We start from the raw sequence: 14,895 nt of genomic DNA on the forward strand, positions 1-14,895 counted from the left end.
ACTCTTTCCTGCCTATGCAGGGGGTCAGACTCAATGATCTATTGAGGTCTCTTCCGACCCTAACATCTATGAATCTATGAATCTATTCCAATGGATAATCCCCAATTATATTTGCAATTCTAGGGATCCATCTTCTCCCCCCACATAAAAGGCCAAACACTAAGGTAGGAACCATACCAATTATTCACATGCATGAGAAATATCAGGAAAGTGTTTCATATATTTTGGCGTCCTTGAATTAAACATTATCTGGAACCAAGGATGAACTTCAGCACCATTTGCTCAGACGATAATTCTTGAACCAACCACAAGTGGTCCATGGACCATAGTTGGAGAATAACTAATTTTGATTCATTACTGATACAACAGAAAGATTTTCAGTGCTTAGGACTTCTCAGAAGAGGCTTTTGAGTAAACTGACCAGTCACACAGTTCTGCCATAGGTTATAAATTAGATGAAAAAGCTATAAAAGGGGCTAATAGTAGATTTCAAGGATTTGAATTAGTTCTGTTAATTCTTGATTTAAAATGGGAGAACAGGAAGCTTCCAAAATGTGAGAGTGAAAAATATTTAGACTGGTCTATCATAAAGAGATTTATGACAGAAACCAGAGAAACCAGGAAATATAGTGGCATAGGCACTAAAGTAGAGTAGGCAAATTAGAGGAAATGCACATATAAAACCAATTTGAGCTATTACATATACATCAATGGTTATTTAGTTTTTAAAAGAGACAAATAAAAGATAACATGATAGAGATGTATACATTAATAAAAATGTTATGAAGTAAGTAAAACAGCCAGGGCAATTCTGAGGATATGGGCCATCAATTAAAAAGACTTGAGTCATAAATGGCTCTTAGCTCAGAGTATCATTTGTACAGATAATTAATTAGCTAATCCCAGCTCACTCTTCCAATCAACTGATACCAGTATTACCTTCCAAATGATGCCTCTGCAATCAGGAAGACTAATGGCTTTTCCTGTTTCTTGTCATTCCATTATCAATTGTCCTCCAACCAAACAACCTTCAGTCATAAATCAGTTCAACATCACGGCTCCAGAAATTGAGGCTCTAAACTAACCTCAATATTGAGAGGGAGAGTGATCAGAGTTCAGAAAAAGTCGTAACTAATGGGCAAGGGTTGTGTAAGATATACTGAGCATCAAGCACCCAGACAATGAAATAATTCTAAACTAATACGATTAGGAGGATGGGGGTTTTTTTCAAATTAAATGACAGACTAAAGTTTACAAAATCTCTCTCTCAAGATTCTCAATAGAAGTATTGAGCTAATTATACCCTTACCAAAGCTTATCCCTACAATTAGTGTTTCAGCTCATATTAGCCCCAATTCTGGACAAAACCATAAGAAATGACCTGTGAGTTCATACTGAGATCTTACAATCAAACGTTTGGATATTTGATAACGGATTTGGACCATTATTCATGTTAAAACTATTTTTTGTAGTTGTAAGCAAACTAGTTACTGCAAACTCAGTGTAAACAGCAACACTGGATGTGTGTGGGGTTTTAGTTTCTTTTAGATCTGTGAACAATTTTCAGAATTAGAAATACTTGCCTGCACCACAGAATATTTGCAATTGTGGGGATGAACCTCTTGAAACAGCCTGTTTCAAATATGTGCATCAAAGTAAAGTTCTGAATTTAATGGAGATTAAATTATGGGATATTTAAGAAAAATCTCAGGGTATGGATGCACTAAATTTTCAGGGTATGGATGCACTAAATAAGGTGATGGGTCTTACTATGAGTGCCTTTTTATAATGACTGTGATATTTTTAGTATGTATATTTGTCCTGTTTTTCCTTTTCATCCCTTTGTAATACCCATTAGTTTTTCCCTCCCTTCTTGGTTTTTAAAAAATGTCCTGTCCTTTATGTATTTTTATCAGAGAAGAGAGTTGGTGCTATAGCTATATATGACTATTTGAAGCTTTGAAAAATATCTTCTATTTACATTCTTTCTTGATTCATATCCATCTTTTTTATCATAGCAAGAAAATTCCTGAGTAGCTAGCGTTAAAAGGCCATCTAATCAATTTAACAAGTGAACCTAAAGTATCAAGGCTATATTTGGCATATTAGGGCCATGTCACACAGGACACTTAGTATGTGTTAGATCTGTGGAATGGTATGCAGTATTAACGTTAGAATGTGTTGTGAGCAGGTGCACAATAACATTTACTGTCTCCTAATGCACAGCTTATGCCCCCCACAGCAGAAGGCTGGTAAGCAGGTATACTAGCATGCTGTGCTGGAGCTACTTTTCCCAATTTCTGACTGGCCAAAAACAGCTGGGCACAGTGCCAATTGGACAACCATTTCAATGAGGAAGCAAATTCCAATTCCTTCTTGACATGGCACAAGATCTCCAAACCCTCTTTCACTAGTTGTGCCAGCTTGGATTGGATCTTATCCTAGAGATAATGAGTAGTGGAACTGATCAAGTCCTTGCCCTGGCCACTCTAATCCACAGGTACTCCATGCTTTGATGGTGCAAGCTCCTGATCCTGAAGAGGCTCTATTTTAAGGGCCATGAAGTTGGAGAAAACCGGCAGCCTCCATTCCATCACCAGTCAGTTTAGCATAGGGCAGACAATGGCGACAACAGCCTTGTACAAAGTATTTAATGCCATATTTGAGGAGCTGGGGCCTCAGTTCATCCAGTATGGGGACCCACAGGAGATCATTGCTGGGTTCAAAAAGATGGGCTTCCTGAATTGCATAGAGCCACTGATGGGACAATATAACCATTCTGTGCCCTCTCACTGCACCTCAGATTACATAAATCATAAGGGGCAATCAAGGACCACCAGGATGGCCCTGCTTTGAGCAGGGGTTAGGACTAGATGACCTCCTGCGGTCCCTTCTAACCCTAACTTTCTATGGTGATTCTATGATTCTAGGACTGCTCTATTAACATATCCATGGGTGGGTCCAGCTCACACTACTGGGGAGCTGGGTGGGGACAAATAGTGCCAAGGTCCATCCTATCCTCATGCCTCACCATCAAAGTTCAGGTACCTTTTTATGGTGCTGCCTCTCTGCTGCTAGGGTATAGGCACCTGGGAAGGTGGTGGAATTTCTTGTCACCCCCAGGAAGGGAAGGGAAAGGCAACCTCTGCCATGGTGTTCAGTGGACCTGCCCAATAGACCTCTTTGCTTGGTGTCTAGCCCCTACAGGGGATGCAAGGTTCTAGCCAAGCAAGATGGCTGGACCATGGAGAGGTATGTACACAACATGCCTAGCCAGCCTTCCTTTGCTCCTACTAACTACCTGGCAGCCATTGCTGGCCAGGGAAGTGTTGGGGAGGATATGTGGCAGACAAACAATCTCCCTGGTAGCCCAAGCTGGGATAAGGCTGCCACCATTGCCTCTACTCAAGAGAGTAAGTGGTTACTGGTGGCTGTAGCCTTGGCATCATGATGTGGATGTACTTCTCCACAGTGGTTAGCCACTCTGTCCAGAAAGAATTGGCACAACTCTGTGATGAACCAGAGGGATATAGGGGTCTGGAGGACTGCTTCCTGGACCCTCTCCGAGCACCTCACCAGTCCCTGTGCCAGTTCCAGGAACTGGCAGTCCTGAGTTCCAGAAGTCTGCTGAGGACTTCTTAGCAGCTATTCCAATTGGTCCTGTCATTGCCTGTAGGCAGCTGTCAGTGGTGTTGGCTTGGCATGCAGAGGACTCTACAAGCTCCTCTGAAAGCTGTCCCCTGAGGAATGATGCCCCAGCTTGTGGCCACCCTGAATGCTCTGAGCCTACTGCCACCATGGCCCTGAGCTATGGGGGGGAACTGGAGTCCCAAAGGATGATAACATTCACTGTCACTTAAAATTGCTGTGTACAGTATCTCTGGAATGATGGAGGTGACTTCTGTGCCATGACCCAAATGATGACAGCATTTCCTGGTGCTGAACCTGTCCACACTTGTTCCCCACACAGGAGTGTATGGGACTGCCATGGGGCATACCAACAGTACCTTTATTCCACCAACAGGGAGGGTGGACTTGTAAAGCAGCATGGGGCTGTGGTTTATTCTACATGTCCCTTCCTCTCAGGCTTTATCTCCTCAGACACTCTCCTGCTCATGCTGGGATTGTATGATTTCTGTGTGTTGGTGCCCCAGAAAGCTGTCCCAAGAGGTTGGACCCCAGTCATACAGGTGGAAGCCCTGTTGAGCCCACCCCTAGGTAATGGCATTCAGAATTCAGCCAGAAGTAACCAATATCTATAGGCCACAGGGGAGGTGCCATCCTCCCAGTGAAAAACCCAGTGAAGTACCCCAGTGCACATGGAACATCCAGAGAGCAGGCTGCAAGTTACCATTGCTAGGTAGGGCAGTCTGAGGATGGGGAGGATGAATTGGGTTTCCACTCACTGCTTTGCGTACATGAATTAGCCTTTAACTATCATTCATTGTAACTTGCCCAGTCACTGTGCCCATCAAGCCTTAACCAGGCCATCGGCTCATACACAATTGCAACCATGATCCTGACAGTACCCCAAGACCTTTTCGGCACACCTGCCCCAAACTTACCATAACTTCATGCACTTGATTTTAGTGCAGATCTGCTGCCAGTCTTGCTGGTGCCCTGAGCCACCATCTGGGCCATTATGTGCTTATAGATTTCCTGGTTACCCTTTGTGCCCTTGGTGGTGGCAGTCATGGTTCTCTCCTTGCCCCAGATTACAGTGAAGTCCAGCACCTCACCACAGCTCCAGTTCATGGGCCTTCTGAAAGGGTCTAAGGAGGACATTCTCTAGTTCAGCTCAATTCACAAAGCTATATGACCACTGTTCGCACTGGAGCACTTGAGCAAAAGTGACAGTCCTCAGCGAATCTTGGGGGATTCAATAGGTGCTCAGGGTGGTGCTATGTGGGCTGCAGTCATAGATTAATAGATTTATAGATGTTAGGGTCAGAGGGACCTCAGTAGGTCATTGAGTCTGACCCCCTGCCCTGGGCAGGAAAGAGAGCTGGGGTCGGATCACCCCAGCTAGGTGGTTGTCCAGTCTCCTCTTGAAGATAGGTAGGGGAGAGCACCACCTTCCTTGGAAGCCCATTCCAGATTCTGGCAACTCTTACTGTGAAGAAGTTCTTTCTAATGTCCAACCTAAATCTGCTCTCCATCAATTTGTGGCCATTGCTCCACGGGGTGTGTAACAGGAAGGTCTTCTCGGGGCCAGTCTGCCATTGGCCCACCCACCTGTTTCTGGGCCACCCGCCCGCCTCCTCTCCTACCATGCCTTGATGATATATAATTATGTTGTTAATTAGGTTGGAGGCTGCCCATTCTTGCCCTGATGCTAGGGGACACTATCTATGGCTCCATCCCTCCCCTACACTGCAGCCCAAGCCTTGCAGATGGCATCCAGGTGACAATGCTCCCAGCCTACAGCCAGACCAGCTTAGCCCTCATTGTCAGGCCTCAGACCCGCACATTCATACAGCCCTCCTCTCACTAGGGCCTCTCACAGGGTCTCTTTCATGCATTGACAACTTGTACTACCTTGCTCCCTCGTGGAGTGGGCCCCTACAACCATAGGCTTTACCTAGTGCACACTTTGGGTGGCATACGTACCGTCTTTTGGGCCTCTCCCATGACTCTCACCTGGGTAGTGGCCACCAATTACCCAACTGGGTCCAAGCTTGCCCTGGCCCCTCCCAGGGCAACTCCATAAACTCACACACACATACTGGGTTCCCAGCCCTCTGGTTTCCCCCTCACTGAGGCTCCTCATCTCCACCCCCCTCACTGGGGCCACAGGGCTTCCCTCCCCAGTAGGGGCTCAGGTGGCTATAGCCATGCCTGGCCCCATCTGGGTCTTACACCTTCCTTGGGCTCAGGTGGCCATAGGTGTGCCTGGCCCTCTTGTACCCACAGTATTGTGGGGGCTAGGGGTTAAGGTGCCCCAACCCACCTTTCACCAGGGTGGCAACTGGCCTGGTATTTCTTGGGGGCTCCCATGCCACTGGGAGACCCACCAGGCCACCCACTCCTAGCAGGGTGCAGTTTTAGATCATTCCCAGGACCAGGAGCCTCCAAACCATCCCCTTAAGCTCCTGCCCTTACCTCCAGGATGTTACATACAGCCTTACAGCCCAGCAACATCTCTACCTAGCCTGCCAGTACCGAACTGCTCTCTTTATATAGGCAGCCAGAGTTCTAAAATATCTGCCATAATCAAGCACCTGCTGGGTGTTTGACTCAGCCCTTAAAGTGGCAGGTACCACCAGTGCCCTGCCACAGGGTGCCCTAGTAAATAGAGCATCTCCTATTCCCTGCTGCCCTCCCCTGATGAATTTATAGGCAGTCACAAGATCACCTCTCAGCTTTATCTTGAGAAGGCTAAAGAGATCTAGGTCCCTCAGTCTCTCCTCATAGGGCCTTGCCTGCAGGCCTCTGACCATATGAGTGGCCCTTCTCCGAACCCTCTCAAGATTCTCCACATCCCTCTTAAAGTGCAGTGCCCAAAACTGGATGCAGTACTCCCCTGTGGAAGAGACCTGGTATCAACCACTTACTCCTTTGACAAATGGGGAAACCTAAAAAATGCACTGGGGTTCTTAGAGTACCAATCTGCATTCTGGTTTACTCCTGTGACAGTACAATGATGCTGCCCCCTACATGAGGAAAGCCATGACCAAGCCCATAACCAATCCCACTGAAAAAATGATACTTTGCCTCAAGTTGCTTATGTGCATAAGGTGACAGGGCTCAGAATCCCCACTTGGCCAGTGACAATTGTTCCAGTACAATTAGCCCCAGCTCCACAAATACTTACAATGTTCTTGACTTTACATAGCAAATAATCCCATTATTTATTTAAAAGCATCTCAAACTCTCTGCACAATTTGGAGCCTTGACAATATTGAATTTTGAAATCACTCATAGTTGAGCCTAATCCTTCATGATCATATAATCAGAGGCTTGGTAGGGACCTTAGGGATCAACTAAACCATCCCAGACAGCTGCCTGTCCAAGCCCTGCAACGAAGCATTCACCCAGAAATTAGTATTTTCATATGGCTATAATCTAGTGCCATCTTCCTTCCAGTTCCCTTAATCAGAAAACACAGGTGTTCATATATTAGTTTTGCTCTTTCTGTTTATTGCACCGTTACTTTCTAGCAAAGTGTCCTTTTATGTTATACTTTCTGAATGACAGACCTGTAAAGACAGGCCTGTACAATATTTACACATATTTATGTAACCCAGGAATAAGACAAGAAGAAATATGGCAATGCCATCAGACCATTTGTTCTTATTTGTTAAACCCATAACGGACTTTGATTCAGCTGCCAGCTTCTTAATTTTTTTGGCATCACCCCCCGTCACATAGAATTGGCTTAATTAGCTGTTATTACTCAATTATCACAATGGGATGTTTTAAAATGGGAGAGGCAAATTTTGTTTTAAATGCACCACATCCTCCTTTGACAAATGTGACACTGTCAGCTTTTTTTTTTTTTTTTGGTCTATAGGCTATCCATATCATTTGTAACTCACTCAGAAACATATAAAATATCCAGAGGTTTACTAAAATATATAAAAGCTAGTTCAGTACTTTAGTGAAAGGGAAATGTAATGTGCAGAGTATTCCCATCAGAACCTTCTAAAAAGCTGAGAATCCTTACTGCATTTGTAAAATTATATATATTATATATACACATGCTAACAATATTGTTTTAATGTTTACTATGTTTTATATCTATTCAGACTTCCTGAGTGGTAAAAATCATATCTTTGTTATTTATCATTTTCTTGATAATATTTGTTTTTACAAGGCATTAGCAAATGGCATGCAAAATGACTCAGTAATTGAGAACTGGCAAGTGTCAACTATAAAATATCCCATAATTGCAGAATAAGAGGGTATTCATACCTTCAGGCCTATTATGGCAGTGGAACTTGAGTTCAGGTGTCACACTTACTGTTCCTGTGCTATGAACACAGGGTATGTTCCTGCTATTGTCTACTGCCTAGGCTAGCAGCCTATCCTGAGCTCAGCCCTCAAGAGGGTAAAAGGTGAAGAGGAAGAGAACCTGCTGGACGGAGCAGCAGGAATTTGTCACTAGATTTGCTGATTAGCCAAAAGAATACCTCTCTTCTGCTGTTTCTTTGAATCCCATTTACCTTTTTCCAAAGTTGTGTGACATCATCCCATACTGAGAGATGCCTTTGGGCCTCTGGAAACAGAAAGAGCATGTTTCAGAACAATGTTTGTCTCAAATTTACTCCATTTCGGGGACCATTTTTGCTATGTTCTCTGAAGAATATATGTATCAAACCTTAGCAAGGGGCCTCTAATTTGGAATTATAAGATCTCAAAGTCAAATAACTATGAAAGCACTGTTAAAACATTGCAGGTATTTATGATTAGTAACCTGGCCAGCAGAATCATATACTTAAAGATACATCTGTATTTATGAAATCTGCAGACTGCTAGCTTTACATCACTGGTGAAATATATCACTTCAATATTTTCCCTTCTGAGGTAGGAATCCAGATTCGGTACAAAGTTCAAAGGTGAGAGGTTCTAGACCACAGATAAAGATAAAGGTTAAAAATAACAAATGTATCATACAGTCCATTTCCTCAGAGTGTATTAAAATAACCATTATACAGATGTTAGAAAAAAGATTAAATCAATATTAAATTAAAATTAGTTACTCTACTTTTAAGTTTTTGTTTGTAATAAATGGAAGACAGACTTTGGGTCAGCTTCATTTTACCATATTTGAGTATATATGTGAGCAATGAAAATCAATTTAATTTCTAAATGTGTCTTATTTTCACAGACAACAACATTAATTGGTCTTCTGAAGACAGCTAGATTGCTACGTTTGGTAAGGGTTGCACGGAAGTTGGACAGATATTCAGAATATGGTGCTGCAGTCCTGATGCTCCTTATGTGCATATTTGCACTAATTGCACACTGGCTTGCTTGCATTTGGTATGCCATTGGAAACGTAGAAAGGCCTTACTTGATTCATAAAATCGGCTGGTTGGATTCTCTAGGAGTACAACTCGGAAAACGATACAATAAGAGTGATGCAGGCTCTGGACCATCCATCAAGGACAAATATGTTACAGCACTTTATTTTACCTTCAGCAGTCTGACAAGTGTTGGATTTGGAAATGTGTCTCCTAACACCAACTCAGAGAAAATCTTTTCCATTTGCGTCATGTTGATTGGCTGTAAGTGTTGTACTATTTCGTTTTTTACTCAGGAATTGAATACAGTTGGTATAATGGATTTTTAAATTATAAGCATGTGAGCAGGATGAGAGAAAAATGAAAAACAAGTTGATACATAAACGTATATTTATAGTATTTATACTATGGTATGGAGTCTCAAGTATAGAAATTGTATGCATTGAGTTTCATGCATAATATATATGCAACTCCAACTGAGAAAGGTACATGGTTAGTACCTAACTTCAAGCCTCCAAGTTGTCCACTGATTTTTATTAGGATTATTTGTGCATGTGCTAAAGTTTCTTCCTGACTGAGGCTATAAAGAGAGTATTGACAACTATTTTTAAAGATGTTTTTCAATGGAAATTTCTTATTTTGGGCACATTTAGAGTGCAGACAGCATTTCCAAATGTATGTGGTATACCTATTGATGCATCTACCTGACTCTGTAGCATGTTGTATAATCAGTACTAAAATAATCTGCTTTTGGCTGATATCTATCTACCACATAATCTGATTGAACATTTCTGATTAAGCAGCTGCCATCTAGTTGAAAACAATTAATTTATGCTAAAGCAAAAATTCTTTTTTAAATATGCACATTAGGTTCATTATCATATATCAAAAGAGCTACGGAAATGGGTGAGGATAATCATTTTAGTGCTTGCTTTGCTCTTCTCCTGATTTTGGATTCCAGTTCCATTCTTTGGAGGTGATAGTAGAAAAAGAGACAGAAATAGTGTTGGTCTGATTCCCACAGGCTTTGTGTGGGTGTTTATCCTATCTTATGGTAAGTCCTGCCAGGCACAAAAATCACAGGAATGTATTCAGTACTGTTTTTGCCATGATCTTGCAGGTCCTTTGGAGGCGAGTGAGAAAGTAGAAGTAAGAGAAAAGATTGTGTTTCACTGCAAGTGTAAACAGATATTATGTACATGAGCCTGAACAAATTCTTCAAAATCACAAGATCTAAGTGGATCTACTTCCTGCTATTCAAGAGGCACGATTATAAGGGGATGCAGACAGGGGATGGATGTGTCTGAAAATATTTACAATCTTCCACATGTAAACTAAGTGCTCAGCTGCAGGGAATCTTTGGCTGAAGAGCTGCTTCAAAACAAGACATCTTGGCAACCACATTCTTTGCCTTGGTCATCAGTCCTTTTTACATAATATTTATATGTGCATCATAAATGCATTGTGTACATAAGGATTGGGTCATAAGCAGTCTGGCCTGGCAGGTAGGCCACCAGGGGAGAGCTAAAACAGGAGCTGGAGGACCCAGAGTCACACAGGAGAAGTGGAGCTAGTTTACCAAACCCGAGGCGGAATTCCAGAGGCAGCAGAGAGGTCACTGGCCAAGTTGGGATTCTGAGGTCAGGGACCAAGGTATTAAAAATCAAATGTTTGCTAGTTTATTTACAGAAAAATGAATGCCATAAAGAAAATTTATTAGGCACTGTAACAAGGAACCAGAGGCTCCTGCTACTAAAAAGGGTGAAACATTGCTCTCTAGCCTGCTGTGTAAGCAAATGGGTAGCCAATATAAGGGCTGCGGACTGCAGACCTAAGCAGCAGAAGGGAGAACTGAGAGGATCATTAAGAGGGCAAACACTTGTCTGAGCCTGTGGCTCACCTGTCTCAGGTCTGAGCCTGTGGCTCACCTATGCACCCTGGGTATAGATAAAGGGGAATGTCTTGGAGGCAGGGTTGCATGGGCTGGGAGCTGAGCTCTCTGGAGGGAAACCTCTCGGGAGGGAAAGTGTAGCCACTCAAGGGGTCATGCAGAAGCAGGGACACCTTGGACAAAGTATGAGAATGCAGAGGCAGACGGCTCTAACGTTTACCCAGAGTGAAGGGGAGTTTTTGTTTAAAGTAGTAGCTTGCCTTTCTTTATTTTGCTTACCCAGAGAGAGAATGGTTTTGTTAAGAGATAACTTACCTTTTTATTTCATGATGTTAGAACGGGGAGGTTTTAGTTAAGGTGATAGTCTGTTTTTATATTATCATTAAACCTGGAGGACTGGGTGTGGCTACAAAAGAGGGGAAGAGGAGGCCATGGGTGGGGGGCCCAGAGAAGCAAACCAAGCTCTGAACCCTGCTAGAGGCAGGAATATTAGTGACAAGAAGAGCACAAGGGCATGGGCCCTGCCAGGGCCATACACAAGCCAGGCTGGTGGAGGCCTAGAGGACTGGACCCAGAGACAGTGGGCCTAAGGAAAGAGAACCCAGCTCCATGAAAAGAGGAAAGGCCAGGACAGCTGAGGCTGCTACACAGACTCTGAGACATGAAGGGTGAAGCAGTGAATGAGGCAAATAGCTCCACTACCTTAATGACTGGTAACACCTGTGAGGCATGGGCCTGGCTGTAGAGGAGGTTGGAGCCCTTAAGACACGTAGTGTCTGAGGACACCAATAGAAAGTAACTTGATAATGGACTAGGTTCCCTTGGGGCTGTGGACAGCCTCCCAACCTTTTCTTTCCAAACAATATCAAGGCATGGCAAGTGGGTGAGGTGGACAGACCCAAATGACCAGAGAAGGCAGGAGTTGAGTGGTTACAAGAGAGCACTACAGTGCTGCTCGACCCCAGGCCTGCCACAGGCACTCCTGTTATTTACCCTTCTTATAATATACAAGCAAGAGAATAGTCAATGAAATTGAAAAGCAACATAATTAGAATCAATGAGGCATTTTTTTTCAGAAGGTATAATTAATCTGTGGAACTCGTTTCCACTAAATAGTATTGAAGTCTCTAGTTTAATAGAATGAGACATTTATATTAAATTAAAATATCTACAGTTACATTGGGTAGATAAAAGCAATTTACATGTAGAAATGCTATAAACCCGCATGTGGCAGAACATAAGCCAGATAATAGTGAATAAAAAAAATCCCCTTCTTCACTGCATAGATTATTCTATGAATATCTAGTAAAGCTTTTCCTTCTTCCTCTCAAGTATCTGGTATGTCAGAAAAAACAGACACACAAAATACCAGGCCATCAGTCTGATTTTCATGGCAGTTCCTATGGTCTTGCTTCTTTGTCATACTCCCCTTAACCTACCATGCAATTTTGTGATTCATAAGTCACAACAGTTATAATACATAATGTAGAAGTGAATTCTTGAAATCACAGAATTGTGACTTCATAGTAGTAGTTGTCAGGCGTTTGTGAAGCCAGCCCTATTCGATTCGGATTTGGATTCAGCCCAAATCAGGGACAATGATTCAATTTGTTGATTCAGATCACTGTCCCTGATTCGATTTGGCCAAATCTGAATCTGAAGATTTGATGCTGATTTGGAGAATCAGTGATTCGAACATACACACAGCTTTAAATGTTTTTTCTACGTACCTCGAAGTACCAGCATGGCTTTTGAATGCTGCAATGCTGGGGTGGATGGAGCATTCCACAGGAGTGCAGGGAGGCCCTCCATGTGCTCGGCAGTGAACACAGAAGTGGACTGGAACTACTTCCAGTCCACTTCTAGGTCCACTGGGGAGTGCAGGGCCCCCCCCCCCAAGTCAGCAATCATCCATGGGGGGACTCCAGATGCCCCCCCCCCCCAGACCCAGGAGGCACCAGTTGCTGAGCTGAGGGGGTGTGGGGAGCAGGGGGGCCAGCGCGCTCCCTGGCGGACCTGGAAGTGGACTGGAAGTGGTTCTGTTCCACTTCTGGGTCTGCTGCTGAGAGCGCTGGGAAACCACTGCATTCCATGTGCCCCAGCATCTCAGCATTCACAAGCCACATGCTACCTAGAGGTATATAGAAAAAACATTTAAAACTGTCTATATGCGAATCTCCAAATTTTTCTGAATTTCTCTGAATCGATTCAGAGGGTTCCGATTTGATTCAGAGAGATTAAAGGGTCCTCTGATTTGATTCGGATTCAGAGATTCGGCCACCGAATTAGGCCGAATTTCTGCCGAATCGAATCAAGGAACAAAGATTTGCACAGCCCTAGTAGTTGTAGCCTATTTTCTTTAAAGAAGTGCCAACTTTTCAGAGAAAAGCAATTGATTTTCATTTGTACCAGGAATTGGTAACCTAAGTAAAGCCTTATAATTCTCATTGAAGTTCTATACTTCAGCATAAACAGTAAAGGAGCTAACATCACAGAAATATTTCTCTTCCAGAGGGGTGTAACACTGTGCTTTGTCTATTCAAGAAAAAAAACTAGCTGAGTATAACAACCTGGTGAAATTCTATGTGTTGTTTATTTGGGCTTGTATTAACTGAGCAGAAACAGAAAATGTAATTGAACATAGTTAATTTCAACAGAACCCATGGACTCTACTCCTGCAAAGGGATCTACTAAGGAAAACTCATTTATAGCAATAGGGTTTTTGGTTGTATCCATGTTGGTGTAAGGACATAGGCAGACAAGGTTCTTTGGGTAGATATGATATCCTTTATTAGACCAGCTAAATAGCTGGAAATTTTTTTCTTTGCAAGCTTTTGGGCACAAACACCCTTCTTCAGGCATAGGGAGGCTTCTTCGGGCATAGGGTGTTTGTGTCTGAAGGCTTGCAAAGAACATTTTTTCCAACTATTTAGTTGGCCTAATAAAAGATATCACATCTACCCAAAGAACCTTGTTTGCCATTTATATCAGTGGCATCCCACCTCAGCATGAGTGTTTTTTGCAAACAGATCCCTCAACTGAAAAGGCACTGCAGTTGCAGAGTCAGTACAGCTATTTAACCTGAAGGAATAAATGCTTTATTTTGCTTTTAGTTAAGCCACAAAGATGTGCCCAAAGTGGGTTAAAACAGATAAGACCTATTTAAAGAGGTACTACTGAGATTCAGATTAAAAGGAATGGTCTACCTCATTTAATTCAGCTTCCAATATTTACAACTTACTGTCATTTGAAATTGTCTTGTCTCTATGTTCAATTACATTGATTTATCAAAAATCTCAGTTGCCCAAGCTAATTTCCCTATACTCTTCTTTCACTCAAAGCTGAACACTACTTCTGTTTTAGTTGTCAATTCTGGGAAACTATATGCAGCTACATAACTGTGGCCACTGTAAATAGCCCTGCTGAAGAACATATGATTACTGATGGCCTACACAGTTGAGCTTCAAAAAGAGGTGTCGCAACCTTTGCAGTAGGGCTGTGCGAAGCTTCAGGTGGTGATTCAGTTTGGAGGAGATTCGGCCCGATTCAGTGGCCGAATCTCTGAATCTGAATCAAATCAGGGGACCAGTTAAAAGGTCTGAATCTATTCAAAGCTCTCCGAATCTTCAGAAAAAATTCAGAGAGCTTTGATGATTCAGGCAGTCCCCAGTGACTGCAGCAGGGAGCTGGTAAATAGGGGTGGGGGAGGGGGGCTGGAGAAGGGGGCCATGGGAGGACCCCTGCCAGGCCCCATCCCCTGCCTGCTCTGCTCACTGGATGCTGTCAGGAAGGGGGGGATCCCTGCTGCCCCCAATGCTCCAAGATGCATGGAGAGCTCTGTAGGAGCCCCCACTCCCCAGTCCCCCCATGACTGCCCTGCACACTGCGGCTCTGGACCTTTAAGAAAAAAAGCACCGAAGAAAAGCCCTGGGACTCACCGCTCCTGCAGCAGCTTTGGGGCTTCAGGGGGCTCATGCAGAGCCTCCCACATGGCACGGAGCAGCGGGGGGCAGTGGGGATTGCCTCCTGCCAGCAGGA

At 43.4% G+C, this 14,895-nt stretch overlaps 1 protein-coding gene across 1 annotated transcript in view; it reads left to right on the forward strand.

Moving 5' to 3' along the window:
* KCNH7 (potassium voltage-gated channel subfamily H member 7) overlaps positions 1 to 14,895 on the forward strand; it is a 390,758-nt gene that overhangs the window by 303,912 nt on the left and 71,951 nt on the right. Inside the window, exon 7 of the mRNA XM_025212042.1 lies at positions 8,831 to 9,230. Within this exon, the coding sequence (XP_025067827.1) occupies positions 8,831 to 9,230 (400 nt within the window). The remainder of the gene's footprint in view (positions 1 to 8,830; positions 9,231 to 14,895) is intronic.

Source organism: Alligator sinensis, unplaced genomic scaffold (genome assembly GCF_000455745.1).
Source record: "Alligator sinensis unplaced genomic scaffold, ASM45574v1 scaffold738_2, whole genome shotgun sequence".
Lineage (NCBI taxonomy): Eukaryota > Metazoa > Chordata > Crocodylia > Alligatoridae > Alligator > Alligator sinensis.